General features: G+C 43.8%; 1 protein-coding gene across 2 annotated transcripts; it reads right to left on the reverse strand.

Moving 5' to 3' along the window:
- Positions 1 to 1,172: 1,172 nt before the first annotated feature.
- On the reverse strand, positions 1,173 to 22,898 carry map3k21 (mitogen-activated protein kinase kinase kinase 21). 2 transcript variants are annotated; one of them, XM_064318167.1, is made up of 11 exons: positions 21,111 to 22,898; positions 10,765 to 10,945; positions 10,212 to 10,360; positions 9,522 to 9,697; positions 9,083 to 9,323; positions 8,734 to 8,856; positions 7,863 to 7,961; positions 6,656 to 6,806; positions 5,481 to 5,575; positions 4,646 to 5,365; positions 1,173 to 3,935 (listed from the first exon to the last, which is right to left on the reverse strand). In XM_064318167.1, the coding sequence occupies exons 1-11, from the start codon at positions 21,892 to 21,894 to the stop codon at positions 3,532 to 3,534; spliced, it is 3,123 nt and encodes a 1,040-aa protein (XP_064174237.1). In that variant the 5' UTR covers positions 21,895 to 22,898; the 3' UTR covers positions 1,173 to 3,531. The 2 variants fall into 2 exon arrangements, with proteins under 2 accessions (XP_064174237.1, XP_064174238.1); XM_064318168.1 differs by lacking the exon at positions 7,863 to 7,961.
- Between the last annotated feature and the right edge of the window lie 76 nt (positions 22,899 to 22,974).

A 22,974-nucleotide genomic window follows, 5' to 3' on the forward strand; every position in this document is an offset into this window, starting at 1 on the left:
CATTTCAGAAGAGAGATCGCTGTTCATCTGTCTTTATTTTGGAGAGGACAAACAAGGGCACAGGAATAGCTGTTTCTCATGGAAACAAACACACGTGCACACACGTGCACACACATTCACACACACACACACACACACAAACGGTATGTTGCATTTGCCAATGGGAGACTACAAATACTTTAACACACCATCCGTTCTTTCACAGTAGGTGTACCCTTCTTTACTCCTTTGCCTCCTGGAAAGACTGTACTGTAGAAGTCATCACAGCACCTTTCTGGGGCACAAGATGAACCCTTGCTAAAACAACATAAAACGATGACAAGATTTATTTTTAAAGATTCATTTTTAACACATCTAAAATCAGGCAGTTCATAATTTCATGTATTCCAACATCAGGTACGTTCTGAAGATGGACAGTCCTGTTGCTTTGACACATCTTTAGAAGTTGACACTGCACATGATTTACAACCCACACAAAGACAGTCTTCTCCTGCCAGTCCTCAGCTTTTATCAGTGGTATAAAATATTAATATTCACATCTGACTAATCAGTCTAGAAGGGAACCCTTTGTGCTCATTAATGATTCATGCAGAATCACAAAATATTCCATCAGGAAAATGCCAATGAATCCATACACCAGTCTGGTCATTCTCAACACAGGGAACATTATAACAGCGGAATACTCCTGACAATCCCAAAAAAAACCATAACATGAATTATCTGCGAGATGCAAATACACTGGCGTACCTTCACTCGGGTAGAATTAAGAAGCGTAATATAAAATTCAGCTTCTGTAAGTCCACACAGAGAACATGTAAAATACATGTGGAAGTAAGAAGAACACAGAGCCCCTATTTTAAATACAGTTTTATTCTTTATGTTAAATATCCGTTTGTAATGGGACAATGTGGTCTATGGCCCATTGATGAGGGTTTTTGTATTATGTGGTCCTGTAATATAAAAACGCATCATTCTGAATTCCTGTTAACTGCTGAGACTGTTACTGTCAGAGTTGTAGAACAGAAAACGGATTAGATACAAATACCGGTGAGGGCAGGTTTGCTAACCAGGAGGAAGGCCCTTTGTTAATAGCAGGTGTGTTTGCAGCACCAGACTCTGACCACTAGAACTGTGGCTCCAGGGAGAGTTACAGGTGAGAGTTTTCAGTCTCATTATTTCATCTTTTGTTCTTTTTTTTTTTTACAGAAAGTGCTCATAAAAATTTACAGTACTTCTAACGATTTGAACAGTGGTCATTCAGGCTGGAGAAAGCTTTGTACAAAAGACAAACAAATACAGAATAAGGACAGGTACATTACTCATATTGATATGTTCAAGCAAATGACCTGTCTCACTATTCAGCAAGAAACGGGCTCCGCGCCAAGATATCTACCTGAGATTGTATTTTAATAAAAGCTCTTCAGTGATAATCATAAACAAATACCTTCAGAACTGGCCACAATGCAAGTTTATATTTGTTGGAAAGAAGGTAAAAATGGTAGGATTAAAATCGGTCGGATATGCATGGACTTTTTTTTGTCAAGATACCTATTTGGGAATATTTCAGACCAATTCAACTGAATTGTTGTGTAATTTTAGTAATTCAGCAGCAAAACTGGTGCAAAACCCAAACAGTCTAGTGATGGTTAAGGACAAGAAACAGCATTTTGCATAGTCTTTATATTGTCTGTGTAGGGAGGAGATTCCCTGACGCTTTCACTAATATATCATGCTTTACTCCATTTGTTTGGAATGGTTTAGCTTGTGCTAAACATTTGGTTGAAGTACAAATTTGAGAAATGGGATTGCTAAAAAAACACCACGAGTATGAAGGAATCCATAAGGATATGGGTTTCATTGTCATTAAATGTGGCAAGTCAATGCAATTTCATTGTCATTTAAAGTGTAAATTAGAGGAGTGGAGGTGGGTGGGGGGAGGTGTACAGGCTGCAGTGACTCTGTTTCAGTCTTCATATTTTCTTTCCTTCTTATATTTTATTATTGCTGTTTGCGCTCAAATGCTCCCATCAATTCAGTGACAGAACACAGTGGTTTCACCCGCACTTGAAGTTTGGCCATCACAGTTTGTAGAATTACCCAGTTACCGACCAAACAACATTTTTCAGCACCACCCAACACTAAACAGACATTCTTTACAAAGCTTTGTGTATCTCAGCAGAGATGCTGCAGCATATCATTTAAGATTAAAATGACAAGTGAACAAGGCACTCGGTGCTAGAGGACACTTGTCCTGGAGTGTTGTATTTTACATTAAGACTGAAAGTGGGTACTGTGGGTCTCACAATAAGAACCATTAAAGGAGGATATTACCCATATGAATGGTTTTGTCCTTCATCCTTATAGTACGAATGCCATAGCAAAAATTTGTTGAAGACAAAGGAATTATTCAAGGTACAATAATTGCAGTCTGGGAAATTGAGGCAGTGGGGAAACGAAAAAGGGATCACTGTCCTGTGTAAAATTGTAGAAAAATAGCTTAATACGTGCAGGATACCTGCAAGCCAATGCCAAGAGTCCCAGCAACGCGCTCGGACTCTGAACGTGAGGAGAAGGTAAACGCAAAACAAATCCTTGTATCTTTGCTGGCCTGCAGTCATGGTGTCTGTTCTCTAAACCAGGAAGTCTCTCATATAGTATCCAGAAAAAATATGTTCACAGATAGACATCATGGGTTAAAGAAAAACATGCAAATGTGACTTTTGGGTAAACTTACCCTCTAAGCGTTTACAGACAGGTGATGTTCCGAGTTGTCTGCCTCTGTTACTCCTCAGATGCCCCCCAGGGGGCGTTCTACAATCCTAAACCTTTTATAAACTTTCCGTCAGTTCTATTTCAGAAGAATGTACAGTGTGTTCAGTAGGATTTACAGGTCAACCTGTTTTTAAGCATAACGTACACATTCAAACTCACTCTACCATAAATAGCAGCTGGTAGGGCCGTTCCAGTTCTACAGTCCCCGGTGAATTACCCTACATTAATCTGTCACTTGAGCTCCAGAGAAGCTTCCTGGAGGAAGTCAGTCTGAGAAATCCGATATCGTCTCGGCTGTAGCTTGTCCTGGCATTTATCAAACACTGTGGTATCTGCTAACACTGCACAAATGCCGTCTGATACGGTCACAATAGTACCTAAGCACTTTCACAATTTCAATGTAGGAAAAAAAAAGACAAAAATGCAGGACATCAATATTTCCATTCAGTGCCCTTCAGAGAAGTGTGTGTGATTGCATAACTTGGAACCAAAATCCACCGTGAATTTGAAAGAAAACAAAACCAGGGCATATCTGTATAATAATCTAAACTAACTCAGGATGTGTTGATTTCCGAGCTATTGGCAGTGTTCACAAGTCCTCTCACATTAAATAAACTAGCAGAGATGTACATAAATAAAAAAAGGGGGGGGGGGGTACCTGGTTGGTATGAACAAACCCGAGGCCGTGTATCCAGCACAGTATAAGTTCTCACACCCCTGCCCCGCCCCTGTCCCAGGGCACACCCGTAGGGCCATGTTTTAGGACAGGAACTCTTTCTCCAGCTCGTAGAGCGAGGGCCGGGCCGGGGAGCTCTGGATCCGGCAGAGGGGCACGGTGCAGTCCCGCTTCTGCCCCTCGGTGTCCACGTCCAGCAGGGAGCAGCCATCTTTGGCCTCGGCCGACAGGAGGATGCTCAGGCTCCTGGCGCTCTTCTCTCCGGAGTAGTGGCCCAGGGAGTAGCTCTTGTTTCGGCCCTTCAGGAGGCCCCAGGAGTGGGGCTTCCCCCTGAGGGACAGGGGCCGTGGCCTGGACGTGCCGTCCCCGGAGCGCGGCCTGTCGGGGGCGCTGTCTCCCTCGGACCTCTTCCTCTCTGGGACAGTGGCCTCGGAGCCCGGGGCAGAGGGGTACGCTGAGGGGGCTCCGTGGGGTTTGGTGCCATTAGCTAGGTGCAAAAAGCAGAGAATAACAGCACTGAGGGATAGTGGATCTGTGTCACAGAACAACAGTGTGGCATTGTGGGATAGTGGATCTGTGTTACAGAGCAGCAGTGTGGCATTGTGGGATAGTGGATCTGTGTTACAGAGCAGCAGTGTGGCATTGTGGGATAGTGGATCTGTATCACAGAGCAGTAGGATTGTGGGATAGTGGATCTGTATCACAGAGCAGTAGGATTGTGGGATAGTGGATCTGTATCAAACGGCAGTAGGATTGTGGGATAGTGGATCTGTATCACAGAGCAGTAGGATTGTGGGAAAGTGGATCTGTATCACAGAGCAGTGGGATTGTGGGATAGTGGATCTGTGTTACAGAGCAGTGGGATTGTGGGATAGTGGATCTGTGTTACAGAGCAGTGGGATTGTGGGATAGTTGATCTGTGTTACAGAGCAGTGGGATTGTGGGGTAGTGGATCTGTGTTACAGAGCAGTGGGATTGTGGGATAGTGGATCTGTGTTACAGAGCAGTGGGATTGTGGGATAGTGGATCTGTGTTACAGAGCAGTGGGATTGTGGGATAGTGGATCTGTGTTACAGAGCAGTGGGATTGTGGGATAGTGGATCTGTGTTACAGAGCAGTGGGATTGTGGGATAGTGGATCTGTGTTACAGAGCAGTGGGATTGTGGGATAGTGTACGATGGTGTGTGTCTCACTCACTGATGTGTGCGGCGGGGGGTCCGGGCTTCCTGCGTCTGAGCCAGGTGCTGCTGCTGTGGTCGGAGGCGGGGGGCGGGGGGAGGGGCTCAGGCTTGACGGGGGCTTTGGGGGCCTGCCAGCCCGCGTGCGGCCTGCTGTCGGGGGGTGCGGTGGCAGGGGGCCCCTCCTTCACGGAGCTGCACTCTGGGCCCTCGGGGTCGGGCAGCAGGAGGCAGCGTGTGGAGATGGAGGTCCCGGACAGCAGGGCGTGTCCGGGGGCGGGGCCGGGCTGGGCCTCTTCTTTCCGGGCGCGGCTCCCGGGGGGGCTGGAGCTCCGGCGGAAGCGGGTGGCGCGCTGGAACAGGCCCTCCCGCTTCTTCCTCTCCTCGCGGGGCTCTGCGTCCTCCGCCACCACCGCCGCGGCCGCCGCCGTCCTCAGGACGTCCCGCAGGTCCGCCCCCAGCCCCACGGAGGCCAGGAGGGCGGCGCAGCCGTACAGGGCCGAGTCCGTGCGCCGCCGCGGCGCCCTCTTCAGGCTGTTGGTGGGGGTGAGCTGCGGCGTGGTGCTGGTGGAGCTGGCGGACGTGGCGGGGTCCTCCTGGCTCTCCGTGGCTGGCCCGCCGTCACCCGACTCATCCTTCCACAGAGGTAGATCGATGTACACCTGACTGGGGAACTTGAGCTGCTTTGGTTTGCCACTGTCCAGGCCTTCAGCAGCAGACAGTTCATCTGGATTCACCCCTGGAACAAAAATCAGGTAAAACAGATCTAAATTAATATTATTCTTCTTTTATTTCTTCTTCTTCTTCTTCTTATTATTATTATTATAGTTTAATTAAACCACTCCTGCACTCACCCTGTTCCACGAATAAGGCTGCCAGTGGCACAGACTTCTGCGTCTTCATCAGGCTGGTGGACCAGGGGTTGCTGCCATCAGACAGAGGCCGCACTCTGCCAGACAGACAGACAGACAAAAGAAATTTACTCACAATAACCACTTGTATGCTCTAAACCCAGGAAAAACCTTTAATAGTAATAACTACTCCACTGAACCCATAATAAATTTAATAACAGTAACCACACGAATGCTCTGAACCCAGGAAAAGCTAATCATTAAGTGAGAGAATGGAATTCTCACCAACCTCCATGAAGACAAAAATAGGAAGGCACTTGCATTCACTGAGAGCTCATTTCTTGTCATGCGCTCCAAAAATATCAAACTCCAAATTACCACCAGAGGGTGACATAAAATAAATTACACAAATCATGCTTAGCACCTTAAAATTCCGTTAAAAATTACAAACACACAAGACCTCACGTTTCAGCACAGACAGGCTGTGGCACAGCACAGACACTCAAGACCTCAGCACCTTATAGCACAGAAAGGCTGTTAGCACAGTACAGACACCCAAGACCTCAGCACCTTTCAGCACAGACAGGCTGTTAGCACAGCACAGACACACAAGACCTCAGCACCTTTGAGCACAGACAGGCTGTTAGCACAGCACAGACACACAAGAACTCAGTACCTTTTAGCACAGAAGGCTGTGCAACTTAGTATACAGACCACAAGACCTCAGCACTTTCAGCACAGACAGCGATGCACAGTACAGAAACACAAGAGAACTGAACTTCGCACCGACAGCTGTTAGAAAGTACAAAACAAAAAGGACTCAGCACTTTAGCACAACGGAGTTAGCACAGTACGACCCAAAACCTCAGCAAACTTCAGCACAGAAGGCTGTAGCACAGTACAGAACACAAGAACTCAGCCTTATAGCACAGACAGCTGTTACAAGTACAGACAACAAGACCTCAGACTTATAGCACAGACAGGCTGTAGCACAGTACAGACACACAAGACCTCAGCACCTTTCAGCACAGACAGGCTGTTAGCACAGTACAGACACACAAGACCTCAGCACCTTTCAGCACAGACAGGCTGTTAGCACAGTACAGACACACAAGACCTCAGCACCTTTCAGCACAGACAGGCTGTTAGCACAGTACAGACACACAAGACCTCAGCACCTTTCAGCACCGGTAGGCCGGTCCTTCGTCTGAACTGAGCTGGGTCCCCACGTGCGCCCCTTCTTCTTAAACCCTTTCCTGACGTCTTCAAACTCCTCTGGCTTGTAAATGGTGCTCCGTCCCCAGGTTCTGTTGCTCTCGTCCAGGGTCACTGAGTTGGGAGAAGAGGGTGTTAACGTCTGAGCGGGGCGGAGATCTCGAACCCTCTGCCCCCGTCCGTGCCGCGTGATTTCAAACCAAGATTAAATGTATTAGTGCGCCATCAGCCAATCAGAAACCAACCTGCCCATTCTCAGTCAAACAAAGACAGGAAAGAAACACTGAGATCTCCGTGAAAGGAGAGATCTCAAAGTTCAAGAGTAACACTAATCAGTGTTTACCTAAAACACACCTTGGGTTGCTCTAGAATGGCTGTAAGGAAGGGAACAAATGGCCCTTTATGTAGCCAGCAGTCAGTGCTGAAAGCTTCTCTCTCTGGGAAGAGGATGGCTATTATTCGAACACACACCACAGTAGAGTGACTATTTTTCAGAGCTAAGATATAATTCATGTCACACATTCCATATTATGTGAAAATAGTAGTCACTCCTAGTAGTCAAAGTATCAACCACCTAGCAGGAAGAAAGCCAAGGAGCCTTAGACACCCAGAGAGGTTTTGGAGAGAGAAATTAATAGTACCATCTGATTAATGGATATTAAATGATCAGACCTGGGTCAAATACATATTTGTTTTGGATTCAAATACTTTTCTGTGCTCTATTCATCTTGCCTGGTGTAATTGAGCCTGCCAATATGACCAGAAGGCAGGGTTTGTACTTTTTGAGAGTTTTTAATTGCAGACAAGATCAGTAAAGTGTAGAAAAGTATTTGAATCCAAAACAAACATGTATTTTACCCAGGTCTGTAAATGATTTTAAGAATGCAGAATGGTGACAGTGCTGGGTTAGGACCCTGCAGAATGGTGGCACTGTTGGGTTAGGACCCTGCAGAACGGTGACAGTGCTGGGTTAGGACCCTGCAGAATAGTGGCACTGTTGGGTTAGGACCCTGCAGAACGGTGACAGTGCTGGGTTAGGACCCTGCTGAATGGTGGCACTGTTGGGTTAGGACCCTGCAGATTTGTGGCAGTGTTGGGTTAGAACCCTGTTGGTTGGGAACAGAATCGGTAAAGAGCATGGGGATTTCCCACAATGCCTCAGTTCCTTGCCTTTCTTCTTAAAGCCAGTGGGAGGCACGCACTCGCTGGTGATATCCACATCCTGGTGGTACACAAACAAACTGCCCTTTCTGCCGCTGAAGGAGCTCACTAAGGGGAAAGAACATTATTACAGGCCCGTTAGAGGGGGCAGGGTGGGGCCCTATCTGGAGGCGACCGTGGGCTCAACACAAAAAAGTACAAATTGGAGATATGAGGAGAGTCAGAGGAAGAAAAGCTGGAGGAACTTCTCTAGTCAATACCTGGTAAAGGTATGGGACTGTAATGCATCCCATCCAGTAGATGCTCCAGTTATCTACAGTCACTTACAATGACATGACATTAGTTAATGAACACATGGTTCAGACATGTGAGAAGCTTCATAACATGTCCGCATAGAGGATTAGAGTGACACAGATGCTCTTTCATTGCTGCGCAGAACAGTAAAAAAAGAACATAAAAAACACAGGCGATTATCTGTGCAATATTTCTGTAACTGCTCACCCGTGATTCTATGTTGGTTTTGTGCCCTAGTCTGTTTAGTAACAGACTGCCTGTGCTAAATGGATATTGTTTGGTAGTTGATCCTGTGGCAAGGAGATCTACCACTCAGTAATAGAAACACTTTATAGCTCTGAGGCAGGGGATCTACTGCTCTGTGATAGAAACACTGACGCTGTATAGCTCTGAGGCAGGGGATCTACTGCTCTGTGATAGAAACACTTACGCTGTATAGCTCTGAGGCAGGGGATCTACTGCTCTGTGATAGAAACACTTACGCTGTATAGCTCTGAGGCAGGGGATCTACTGCTCTGTGATAGAAACACTTACGCTGTATAGCTCTGAGGCAGGGGATCTACTGCTCTGTGACAGGAACACTTACGCTGTATAGCTCTGAGGCGGGGGATGAGTGTGGGACTACTAGGGGGGCTGGAGCTGCTGCTGTTGAAGCTCCTCCTCTTGTCCATGGTGGGGGAGGCCTGAACCGTGATCTTGTGCTGGAAATCTGAGGGGGGCACAAGACCGCCATGTTCTTAAAAACCACTGAGCATTTCCAACAAAACCAGTCTTGTACTCTTCCTGTGTGAAGCAATACCACAACAACTACTGGCAAAGCTGAGTTATAACTGTCCTCAAGGTTTTGGGTAGCGCAGAAAGCCGTTAGCACACAAGCGTCCAAAATTAGGGTAACTGGAAGGGGTGGTTTACGCAGCAGGCTTCCACTGTCTCACCTGAAGGCAGACTGATGCGGTTTCCGTCTTTCAGCTTGAGCCGGCTGCGCTTGAACTTGCCCTTCCTCTTCTTGACGTTGGGCTTGTCCTTGTTGAGCTGGAAGATGAGGATGTTGAGCTCGCGTTCCAGGACGTTGATCTCCCGCTCGGCCAGCTGCTGCTCCCTCCTCTTCAGCAGCTCCTCCTGCGATTTCTGTTGCAGCGCCGCCCGCGTCAGCTCCTCCTCCCGAGAGCGCAGCTCCTGGGGGTGCACAAGAGGTGGGGGATAACCTCCATTATCAGTTTCTGGAAGGTGTCTTTGGTTTTTTGAGGTCTTTTTAATCATCACATTCACCAGATGAAATCAGATGTTTTTAATCAGCGCATTCACCAGTAAGCGATGAGATGAGGTGTTTTTAATAATCACATTCACCAGTAAGCGATGAGATGAGCAGCTCACCTTCTCCTTGGTCCGCAGCTCATCAAACATCTCCTGTATCTCCACTCTCCAGTCCTCCTGCATGGAGTGGAAGGACTCCCGGGGCATGGTGGCCATCACCGCCTCCTCAATGGCTGTCAGCTGCTCCAGGATGGCAGCGAAGGGGGGCCGGATGTGGGGGTCCTGTTCCCAACATTCTGGGGACGCATTGGGAATCATTTCTCCTCTTTACGAAGCAGAATACACTTTTTGCGAAAAATGCGTAATGTTTTGTAATCTGGTAAATTTACAATAACCCATTTTAGAGATGCACAGTACCATGGCAATTTTGGCTAAGGGCATCATATCATCAAAATGTCATACTGGTCCATGCCTACTTCCAAAAAGGGATTTTAACTCATAAGATTTTTAATAAATTAAGTCTGTTATGCTCTAAGAAAAAAATAATGAATTTCATTACAGAGAAGTAGTTTGGCTGGATAGGAGAGAGGTTGACTGGTTGGCTAGATCGGTGCTTTGGGTAAGAGAAGTGCTGGTTGGCTGGATATGTGCTTTGTGTAAGAGAGATCTTTATTGACTGGATATGTGCTTTGTGTAAGAGAAGTGCTGGTTGGCTGGATCTGTGCTTTGTGTAAGAGAGATGTTTATTGACTGAATATGTGCTTTGGTTGTACTGTTCCATTGACTGATGAGAGCAGGAGGTTGGTGTACCTTCCATAAGCTTGGCGAAGGGTTCAGGACAGGTAGAAGGGATGGGAAGGGTTAACTTGTTGACTGCCACGCCGTACGCCACCGCCAGGCCGTCAATCCCTCTGTATGGAACCTCCCCCGTCAGCAGCTCCCAGAGCAGCACCCCGTAGCTGAGAGAAACACACACTTTCAATCACACAAACCTTCAAACACACACACCATCGGTCACATGTCTAAACACACTTTCAATCACACAAACCTTCAAACACACACACCATCGATCACATGCCTAAACACACACTTTCGATCACACAAACTTTCAAACACACACACACACACACACACACACACACCATCGATCACATGTCAAAACACACATTTTCAATCACACAAACTTTCAAACACACACGCACACCATCGATCACGTCAAAACATACACTTTCAATCACACACACCAAAATAATCACACACACGCCAAAACACATCTTTCAATCAGACATACTACCACACAGAAACTTTCAGTCACCATACACTTTCAAACACACACACACACACTTTCACAACTCATGTTTACCTCCATACATCGCTGCCTTTGGAGAATAGAGAGGACTTGATGACCTCAGGAGCCATCCAAGAGTAGGTGCCCGCTGCGCTCATTTTAGTGGTCTTGTGCCACTCTCTGGCCAGCCCGAAGTCCGTGATTTTCAGCGTCTTCTTACCTATGTCATCGTTCTCGATTTTTTCAAGTAATAATACTGCAACACAAAGAGAGAAATCAGAGTTTGATTGGTGCAGACCATGGAGACAGGGCATGAACTCAACAGTGACAAGCTACATTTCCAGACCTCACAAACCATGCACAATATAGGGGGGATTCAATACGGTTTGTGAGGGAAAAAATTGATATTATTATACAAGAAATACAACATCTAGATATTTAGTCATTTATTCAACGTGCACATGCTTTGTGTTTCCTTTCCTCCACTTAAAAATATTACACAAACATACCTAAATCTGATACCCCATATTCAAGGATCCCTCAGTTCACACATGAATTTCTTGGGCAAGCCCCATAATTAAAACGAATGAGCTGAATTGCACCTGTATCGATTTGCTTCATATATTTTCAAACACATATCTGGGAAACTGAGTCGGTAGAAGTAGTCATTTTAGTTAACACATATTTTATACAGGTTCTTAGGCACTACAATGGTACCATTGGCGATGACAGACACTCAATAATCTGCCAAAGACCGCCAAATTAAATAACACAAGCAGATTTCCATGAACAAGAGTGCTTTTTGACTTTCCCATGCCCCTGAATGTTGACATTTAATAATCATCTACTTCTAAACACACAAAAGATAACCTGGCAAAGACCTTGACTTCACTGCCATCTCACAGCGACTGAAGTAGTTACCGCCAGTGGGAGGATCGTAATGGAAGAAATGAAAGGCGTGCATCATAAATATTACAAAATATCCAGCATTCACTGTAAGAATGGACTTTTTTTTAGTGGTGGCCTTGGCCGTAAAACTACAGAGAGGCTCTTTTGTTCTCTTATTCAGAGCTGCACATGGGTAGCTGACAAATCATTGGGTAGAAAAACATTGGGCCAAGGTTAATTTACCCTCTCCCCAACTACCCAGTCCGCAATAATTTTTAAGAAAATATTGAGTCATATTGAACCTCCTCATTCAGTAAAAAAAAAAGAGATTTTATTCCATATCCCCACAAAACTAGTGTGCGGTCATCCCCCTGATTAAAAATGCAATCCAGCTAACAGTTTGGATTAAGTATGGCATGACCTGCTCCACCATTTTGTGTCGTTTTGACCACAGACATTTTTTTGGGGGTTCATATATGGCTTAAATACAGGAATCTCAGCTTTCTTGTGATATTAAAAATAATATATGGAGACATTAAAGAAAAGATGTTTTACTTGCACCTCAGACTCGAATAAAAACTGCTGAATTTCAGAAACTGCATCCCCTATAGAGCATAAATATGGGTGGGGAAACCTCATAACTTCAAATTCTCTATAAATGAGGTTTAAGTTTTTCCTGTATTTCAAAAATAGTAAAAAAAAAATATATATATATTTATTTATTTTTATCTGCACACCTGAACCTTTCTGGAATTCTAAGAGGGGTAGGAAATTAAATGTCCCACTTACATTGAATAGTGAGTTTTATGAAATTACCCTTTTACATTTCATACCAAGTTGTCTGCAGTATGTTAACACTACATCAGGGAACTGAAAGAAAATGAACAAACATATGTACAGGTATAGGGATACCTACATAATATACACACACCTACATAATACTCCTACGGTAGGAGTCCTACCCTTTTTTTACTAGTTCAAGTTAAGGTGCTTTTATGGTTTTACAATTTTCTTCTCAGGGCTTGTTCTAAATGTAATTTGTAAGTATTCAGGAATTGTATTTGTTTCTCGATGAACATATCTTCCATTAGCATTCGCATTTTAATGTTACATATATTAACCACTAGTCTGGGAATGTTGTTTGCCAGGTCTGGCACAGTTTCTCATGTAAATTAGGTGAAGTCACTCTGGATAAGAGCTGTAATGTAACGTACCCATACATGTATTTAATAGTATGTATTCAGTAACAACAGCAAATTCCATCATATATGTGCGGAACACCTATTTTATGCTGGTGAATTCATTAATCTAAATGTTTTGAAGATGAGGCAAGAAAAAGTCCCTAACTGCACTCAAATTATTCTGTTATACTGAGAAGGAAGTAAGTTGGTCTCTCAAAGCAAAACATCCCTGATATGGTAATAGGCCATTCCTGAAATGTTTGGTGTGGTTGCTCTGTCCATTTGGCTTTTGCAGCTACAAACATAATCCATCCTCAAAATAATCAGTAATATATTCACCAAGCTCTATGTGGGTCCATTTACAATTTCTCTGATCTGCCACTGCCGTAACATTAAGAAAATTCAAAGATAAATGAAATTACTTTTACATTTTTAGTAAAAAATGTTACTAAATGTCATACATGCCTAGGTGGCCTTTGTAAGTGCACCAAATATAAGCAATAGCTTACTTAATGAAATCCCTTTTCTGATCTTTCTCAAAGTCTGTATGTTATTCCACAGTTGCACAGTTTCTTTGGATGTACTTAATGCTAAGATTACGCCTACAGTGCAGCAGAAAGTTCATATACAACTCTCTGGTCTTACAGCTGCAATAAAATGTCTGCTTATGTGGGTCCTTGGTCACTAAAAGGCTAAAGTAGCCATGCAGCCCAGAAGCACACTCAACTTTCTTCAACAGTATTCACGCCAGTGGGTTACAGGATATCTTTTGAAGAAGATGCTACGTTGGTCATGGTCTACACATGCATGACAGTGCAGCTTGTTTTAAAAGGAATCTATTGTTGTTCCCTGTCCGCGTTTCAGGCAAGTGCACACCGCAGCGAATGCATATCTGACATTCTTTCACCCAGGAATCTGTGTGCCCGAAACTACGGAATTAAAGTGTGTTATGAGAACTGGCAGCGGGACAAGTTTCAGTGGGACTACCGACGAAGGGCTGCTACCTACAGTACGATTACGTTCCCCTGCGCCCAGTCAGGAGGAACAGCAGGCACCGAGCAGATCAAATATAATGAAAATACGGCTTTCAGAGTCAGGAGCCTCGGCATTCTTCTGTTAGTGGTCACCTAGCAACTAGTGCTTGACCACTCTTTTGTGGAGACTTGTGCTAATCTTTTGCCCTCTCATTAGCAACATTCCTTCAGTAAGGTATTAAAAGATTAAGACATACAAAGAAACAATTTTGGTGACTTCTTGATATTTCTTTAAGGTAACGTTTTATCAAGTCGGCCAATGTGCAGAGGAAGAACTTAAAATGCAATCTGAGGGTTGATAATTGAACATTCTTCTCCCAACCTGGTAATTATGACAAACAAAAGCACTTGCTGCTATTTACTTGCTCTACCATTAGAGTGGATTTACCAGATAAGCCCTTCGTAGAACACGCTGTTGTTCTGCAAGTTGGCCAAATTGCAATGTGTCCCAATGAACCAAGATTTTGGTGAAAAACTTTAGCAAGGTCTGGTTCAGAGCACACAATATGTACCTCCACAAACACACATTACCCTTCCAATTAACTTCTACAAGCTGTGGTGGTTGTTTGTCACAAATGTATGTGAAAACAAACAGATTAACCGTTCCTTTAACGATGGAGTGGTTCTCCGGGGTCTGTGGGGGAGGGTGCTGCCGCTCACTGATTGGCTACAAGCTGATCTGCTCAGACCAGAGAGGAAATGAAGTGTATTGTGAGAGTTTTAAAGGGCGCAGAGCAAGGTGACATTTCAACAGCGTCGTACCAAAATTAAGAATCCAGCTCGTTGGTAATGGTTTGAGACACAGAGACTGAATACGTCTCACAGGTCATATTTTCCAGCACAGACTGAAGTGCAAACTAGATTATTGAAAAGAACCAAAAGTTTCAGTTTGTGAAGTTTACAATGACCTGTAAAATAGAGAAAAATAAGAGAAATAGTCATGTGTTTTACATACCTAGAGGGTCTGCAACTCAACCACAGTTGCACTTGTCAATTTGACAGTAAAAAGAAAAAAAGGGTACAGGGTACATCAATTTTTTTTCCCAAGCTGCACACTGATATAGAATGCTGTACTTTATCTAATCCACTGCCAGGAAGGTCCCAGTAATGCCTTTAAATGCCCCACCACCCCTTCCCTACAGAAAGACAGCTGTAGGAAAGACGGCCATTTGAAACTGGCTGCAACAGTATTTAAACAAACAATGTTCAGGTTGCCTGAAAAATTGGATTTTCCTTCATGCCTGAAAAAAAATTACTGTCCAATGTCAGTGTTATCATTGTCCATGTGTTATATCTCCAATCTGACTGCCACTATAATTTGGTCCTTGGCTCATAGCTCTTCCACAACCACCCCCACCCCCCACCCCCCCAACACCAAGCATTTTTGTACCAATAAGTGCAAAGGATTTGTTCAGATGCTGTGTGGTCAACATCCTGATATCTGGCCCCTCCCAAGTTTCAAAATAATACCATAATCTAAACGGAATTCTCTCACGGGTACATCAGCTCAATCACAGCAAATTTCTGATTTCACAAACATGAGACACACGGCATTCACTCTTTATCTTATGTAAAGACTGTGCATTTAACACTTAGCACACATTCAATTCCAACTGAATAGAAAGCTGTAAAAAATTAAGATGTAAAACTGCTTTCCATTCAATTTAATCATATTAATTTAAGAACCCATAAAAAGTTATCCTATGTTTTGTCAGGTGTTGCTGGCTGATGTGCTTCACGTTTGGCAATTTCAGTGACACCGGGATAACATCACATCTTGACTGAGCAGTGCAGCTGAGCAAACTGGCCCCATTTCACATCCTCCTGGATGCCCCACACACAGGGTCCTCCTGAATGCCCCGCACGTATGGTTCTCCTGAATGCCCCACACACAGAGTCCTCCTGAATGCTCAGCTGCACTGCACTACACAGAGTCCTCCTGAATGCCCCACACACAGAGTCCTCCTGAATGCCCCACACAGAGTCCTCCTGAATGCCCCACACACAGAGTCCTGCTGAATGCCCCAGACACAGAGTCCTCCTGAATGCCCCAGACACAGATTCCTCCTGAATGCCCCACACACAGAGTCCTCCTGAATGCCCCACACACAGAGTCCTCCTGAATGCCCCACACACAGAGTCCTCCTGAACGCCCTGTGCAGGTCCTCCGCTCTTGAGCATCTTGCACATCCCCCTACTCACACCACCCGCAGAAATGCACAGACACAGATTCAACATCGGGCCAGAGCTATATCTGCAAAGCCCACATTTTCACATGCAAAAAAGTTATGAATTCAGAGGTACCTGTTAAAAAACAAAGATAGTCCATTCTATATTATATTTTAAGCATTTAGCAGATGCTTTCATCCAGAGTGACTTACACAGCTTATATTCTTTCACATACAATCCATTAGTTACTCAAGCAGTTCAGGGTAAGTGCCTCTACTCAGGGGTACAAAGACAGCACCCCACCAGGGAATCAAACCCACAGCCTTTTAGTAGCATTCCCTGTTCCCTAACCATTATGCTACACTGCCACCAGACTTGGTGTGCTTAGCAAACATCAAATAAACACTTCAACTGGGGGCTTTACCTTCAAAATACTTCAATTTAGTCCAAAGTCCAATGAGACAATTAGATGAAAAACCAAAAATCAGATCAACCTCTACTCTCCTTTATACAAAGGCCATTTTCTCTCAGTCTAATTCCATAGTTCTCAAGACTGCAGTAGCCAATTAATGTTTTTGCTTTCAGTTTCTAAGCTGCTCCACTTTCTTTGAGCTCCCAGGATACGTCACAGTCTTCCCATTCCTCTGTGGAAGTGAGCTCACACCAGCCGGATTTCAGCTAGCACAACTGCACTGATCTCCACTGAGATCAACAAGGGAGAAAAGTCCATATCATGGAACATTAAAGACACCATCCTGCAGAAATCCTATGCCATGCAAAAGAAGGGTGAGTATTTTTTAACAAAAGTACCACATCAAACCTTAGTCTACACTTTCAAGTCTTGTAGTCATAAAAACCTTTTGAAGCACAAAAAGTAATATAACTTAGGCCCTTACATTTTTTCTAATTTTCTGTAAGTTAACATCTGACCACAGGAAGTGAGCATTAAAAAAAATAATAAAAAAACATACGCAAAACGTTTGGTGGGTGATGAAGTGCTGTTCAGAATGCCTTTTGATAATTTTATGGTTGCTATTGCAGTAAGGTGAAATGCACTCTGGGAGAGTTAAACACACAGGGGATCCAGCACGTTGTTCAGGAAGCTCTGATGGTCCACTTTCCTTATTGTCAAATCAAGTCTTTTTCACCTTTCTTTTTGGTCTGCATATATATATATATATGTATTGTTTACTTTACCCAGTGTAGAACTAATATCCAACAGAACCTCAGAGATATAAACCCTTTGCTTTTGGGGTCATTTTGAACTCTGAAATATTTGTAACTTTGAATGTGAAGTCAAAATCTAGGCCAAATCTCAAAACACATTTTCATCTCAGTGAGACTTCCTGGTTAATCAGGCCATCATTTTGTAGCCATGGAAATGAATGACCAATAGTCAACCAGTTGCAAGCTGGGTTTCATTAGAATATGAACTTTTATGGTCTCCAAAAAATACAGAATAATATGATGGAACATGATTACAGCCTGTCTATAGCTGAGAACTGCTAGCAGAAAATGCTACCTCTTTGAAAGACATTCCAAACTGCTGGTTAATGTCCTAAAGAATGCAGCTTATTGGTGTTTATTACAGAGGAACTGAAAACTGACCAGGGACCGTGCTATAAAGGACAGAGCAGGTGAACCATAATCGCAGAGTAAGCTAGGGACGGGGTCATAAGACTCAGCACCAGCCATGAAAAATCCATTAAAGGGCAATTACACCCTAGATTACTTTTTATTTTTACTTTTAGCAGTAAACATGTTTGTAAGCCAACTTTATAATGAAATATTTTAACCCAGGCTATTATTTCAACATTTCTGAAATAATATCTTTTTATCTGAAAAAACTGGTTAAAAAAAAAGTCCTGGTGCGGTCCTGTTTGAAGAATGCTTTCTGCGTTCCACTCTGGCCCCACCCCAATCGTGATATCTAAGTACCTCTTCGGAGATACTACTACACGTAATACTGACATGTAGATGTCAATCAAGATATCCAGTCAAAAAATTGTTGCCACCCACAATTTGTCCTTTTACTTTTCAATACGATGGAAGACTGTCGGCACCTGATTGGCAAGATTGGTTTCAAACCGGAGAAAACATGGCAGCCTCTTCATAAACTCTCACATATTCCACCAAAACGGTCCATTTAAAATATGTTTCTGAAAACATTTTAGATGAGAAATAGGCCATGTAATTGCTGAATCTTGGTTCATATTTGATCTGCAATGCCTTGTTTTGACAGTTTGATCCGTGTTTCATGAGCCTACACTGTACAAATAATTTGCATGTGGAATACTTATGAAAATGAGAAGGAAACACCTACTCCACCCACCCCAGGATGCATTTTTCAGAATTGTGTAGTAGGCGGAGTCAGGCTGAAACTGAGTGCAATTACTCCTTAAGATGAGTGTTTCATTGCGCAAGAGAACATCCTGCTGCTTTCATTATGCCACCACTTCAGACTCTTGCCCCCAACTCACAGATTTTCAATTGATCAAAAATCTTTCCCCTCCCCCCAATCGGTGTGACTTGTTCCAGTTTAATGCTCATCTTTTACATTTGACCATAACAAAGATAATATATGCATTGCTTCATAGGGAGCTAAAAAAGGTGGAATTGCTCATGAAACTTCTGGGTTCATACCCTATTTTGGTTGACTGGTCAGTCCACACAGTCCAGCCTCCCTGTTAAACTCACCAGACAGGTCCCAGCGACCATGCTTTTGGGGGTTGTCAACTTTGTGTGCAAGGAGCATAACAGAATGGCAATGTGGTACGTTTTCTCACTGTGGACTACGCGGCTAGCAGTTTGCTTGTATAGTAGGTGACTTCAACTCTGTGGTTCAGGGCACCAGATTTCCCATGTCAGTGCGTGGACAGCAGTGGTTTTTTCCTCCTTCTCACACACTGCTCGTTTAAATAGGGTGTAGGCTTTCTTCAAACACATTTTTACATAGGTAAGTTAAAAACTAACCTGATTATACAATGGGAACAAGGTCATGTCAAGGTAAAAGAAAGCCTTTCCTAAGCTGAAACTGTGGTATTTGACTTATTTGACAAAAGAAAAACATGTCGTTTTAAGTATGGCTGACATCTGGCTGGGCAGAAGTACCTCATCTGAAAGAACAGGTTTTCACCTCGTTAACCTATCCAGGCTCATTTCAGCTCTGGCACAGTCATCAAATTTACACCTTTACTCCTGACACACACTGCCTGACTGCCTATAAACACTTAGATCTCAGAATCAATAATACTTTTTCTTTAACATCGAGCATTATTAAATCATTATTAAATCATTCTTAAGTGCAACAAATTCATAGAGTAGTATAAACACACTTACAAAAAAATGTTTAACTAAAAATCCAATGACTTGGGACCTTTAGTTTGTGTCAGAGAACTGATTCACTAAAGCGACTTTGAAATAATCAATGTTCATCTGTTGAAATTTCTGCTCCTTTACTGCAAGCAGTTGTTTTCTGCATTTGGTGCGCCAAAAATTGTCACTTCCTTGTTTCCCGTGGCTATCACAGCCATCGAATTTGAACCTGCAACCCCCACTGGCATAGTGTCTCATTAAAGGAACGGTTTGAATCCGCAGTGAGTATACACACGTTATATATACGGTTGTATGCAGCCCTGTGTTTGGCTGTGGTTCGATCTTGGCCCAGTTCACCTCCTTATCGAGTATAGTCCCACACTTCATTCTTAGGAGGCCTCCTATCCAAGTGCTCATGTTTGACATGAGAAGGCAATAGGACTGCTGGCCCATGAGTTAACACCTGCTGGCCCAACTCCAACACCAACACCATGCTGCAGCATATTCGTCCTGGTTTCCTGCCATTTTGCAGGATGTTCCTTCAGCATTTAAATAGAGTTTCGCTTAGCGCACGCTTTTGGTTAGCACATCAGTATGAGTTTAGTTCTGAATGATGACAGCCCCCTCCGCCCCATGGCTAAACTCTCCAAACTTATTTCCTACTTGAGGTTTCAGTGTGACCTCGTGTAGCCAGCAGTGTTTAACATCATGTGGAGAAAACATTGAAGGGGTAACCAACCAAAAAGAAAAAAAGGACAATGACAAAGCATATAAATTCTGAGATGAACGTGAAACTGATAATGCTGGAAGGACAAGGCAATGGTTGACCTTTGACATTGGGGCAAAGTTACTCTACTGAATATATGAGAGAGAGAGAGAGAAAGAGGAAGAGGGAGAGCAGGAGTTATTGTGCTGTGTTCAGGAACGTTCAGACCACCAGGAGACCTTTCAGAAACTACTCATCGGTCGCAAACTGCTTTCATTTAGTTTGTTTAACAAGCAAGCTAACTGTCCAGATAATTTGCAAACTCTTGGAATTCTGTGCCATTTGACTACTTACAGAATCGGAATCTTTTCAATCAATATATCCATGAATGTGGACAAGAGTGAAGAGAGCAGGCCTACATATATTCACAGTTATAAATACTAAGATGGATATTGGCCAATTAGCACAATTTTGCAATGTAAAAATGGTATGCTGACATAAATAGCCTAATTAATGAGAATTATAAATACCATTTGGTACTACTGATTATCCAGCTACTTATCTACTTTATTGTTAATCAAGGAAAATAAAAAACGGATCACCAAGGGCAATAATGCGATTAAGTTCACACTTCTCCCCCCTTATTTTCAGCTCGCCATCTGCCACCTGTTTTTAATATGTATATGAACTCAAAACGTGGATTTCACATCAAACTTTAGCCCAGATACGGTTGTGAGAATTTATAAGAGGCACAACTGTCCAGCATGGTATAACCTAGTGCGCATGTATCTGTGACACGTGCAATGATTCTCCTAACATGTTTACACCTTGCTCGCATTTCCCAAATGAAATGTGAATAGTTTGTAAATATTTCAACGTAATTTGTGTTTACTTGCATTAAATAACAGCTCAGAAAATTTTCAGACATATTGCCACGCGACATGAAATACCTAGTGAATGGAATTGCTGTGCAATTTTGTAGGCTACATTCATAAGTCTTAAGTCAATATAGCCTGTGTATTACACGTATGAAATTAACACTTTAAATCAACCGGGATGTTTAATTGCATACACAACACAGTGAATGTTTTGGGTATTAAATAAATGTTTTTTTAAATGTTTTCTTACTGTTGCTGGATTTCAAGTCTCGATGAATAATTGGAACAACCGCTTCTTCGTGGAGGTAATGCATACCCTTCGCGATCTGGACAGCCCAGTTCACAAGAATGTGTGGAGGTATCCTCCTACCCGTCAAAGCCCGATTCAACGTCCCTCCTCTGGCATATTCCATAACCAAGCACAGGTTAGGCTCCTCTAGGCAGACCCCTTCAAGTTTTATTATATTTGGGTGTTGTAGCATGGAGAAAAGTTTAGCCTCTTGTTTAACGCTGTTTGCGGTGGCCGTGATATCTTCGTCCGGATCCTGCCGAGCTGCCTTCACTGCTACTTCTTGGTCCTTCCAAGTCCCTCTGTAAACTTTTCCAAAACCACCTACACCGATAATCTCCTCCAACACCAGTTCGTTGAAGATTATTTGAACGGGAGAACTTGGTCCACTCTCTTGCACCCCTGCCGCGCCGCCGGCGGGAAGTCTATGGTAAATGGCTGGCTGGTAGGTAACGTAATTGGAAGGGAAAATGCCAACGCGGTGGTTAATTTTCCCCGTCCACCATCCTTCGTCCCCCGAGATGGCAGCATCTTTAGACAACACTTCCACCACGTCCCCACGCCGCAGGCTAAGCTCGTCTTCCCCGCTCGCTTCATAGTCATAGACTGCGGTCCATAACGCACGGGAGCACAAGGGAGCGGAGTGAGCCCAGGCCCGGGCGGTGGGGGACTCTGTCCAGGCATGGTCACCGCTACTGCTCGGCTGCCCTTCACCGTTTGGGAAACCGGCCTGTGAAATATCCATGTCTCGGTCCCTGCAGCCGCACCATAAGGTGCTGAGTAGTGGGTGCAAAAACTGGCGTGAAAATGTCCAAAAAAGTTGTGATCACGCTTGCAAGTATACGATCACAGGATATAAAAAGGTTAGGCAGCTATCAACCTATTCCAGGATGATCTGTACGAACCGTTCTGAGAGACTATATCTTCAACGCAGCTCCGATTTGGCAACAGGTCGATGCTCTGATTAAATTTCGAAGCATTCCAAAGTCCTGTTCTCGCGGCTACGCGTTACTTTCTAACCACGTAGCCAGTTTGGGGTTAGGCAGCGTTTCTTCGCGATTCCTAATTTCTGCCACCAAGTTTAAAAGTAACTTTTTAAAACGTAAATCAACGTGAAACGAAGTAACATCATAAATGTAATCCTTGCACAACGCCTCTCACGTCTCGGAACTAATAAAATATCCAAGTAACGTGAACATATCTTCGAGCACAGTGTGAGCCACTGAATGAGCTATACAGTTGCTGATAAAAGTGTAACTAGACACCTGAAAATTACGACTAGGTTACGTACACCCAAAATGAAAAAAGAAACTACTCAAACACCCTGTAAGTAGTGGAATGCACTATATCCCCGACTCCACTCTTCCGAATGTATATATTTATTTGTTTAAAAAAACACTTGCCACTCATTTACACACTTTTAACGATTTCTAAACCCTCACCCCCTCCGTTTCCACTGCATGCACACTGACACTTCCACACTTGTGGCACAAGGTTCCGATAAATCTCTTAACTAGAATTTTTCCAAAACACTTTCGGTCTGAATGTATCTTTTTCGATCCGAGATCATCTTTACGCTCCATATGTTTCAGGATCCAGTGGAAGATCCAAAAAGCCCCGTACAACTCTGCTCAAAACAATCCATACGGCGCCGCCATGGCTCCCGGACTCCTCCGACCCGTCTGACCCGAGAGAAGTAGAAAGTATTACCCGCGGATTGGCGGCTCCGGTGCACGTGACGTGTGTGTCCCTGGAAGAAAACAACGGGAGGAGCTACCTTTGAAAGTTGATAAGTTTGCGCATTGGTGACAAAGTGCTACACACA

Source organism: Anguilla rostrata, chromosome 18 (genome assembly GCF_018555375.3).
Source record: "Anguilla rostrata isolate EN2019 chromosome 18, ASM1855537v3, whole genome shotgun sequence".
Lineage (NCBI taxonomy): Eukaryota > Metazoa > Chordata > Actinopteri > Anguilliformes > Anguillidae > Anguilla > Anguilla rostrata.

Coding starts and splice junctions, on each gene's coding strand:
- map3k21 (XM_064318167.1), bottom strand. CDS start 21,894: ATGGATATTTCACAGGCCGGTTTCCCAAACGGTGAAGGGCAGCCGAGC. Junction 8,857..9,082: donor CCGCATCAGTCTGCCTTCAG/GTGAGACAGTGG, acceptor TGCCCCCCTCAG/ATTTCCAGCACAAGATCACG. Junction 5,366..5,480: donor AGCCTTATTCGTGGAACAGG/GTGAGTGCAGGA, acceptor TTTTTGTTCCAG/GGGTGAATCCAGATGAACTG.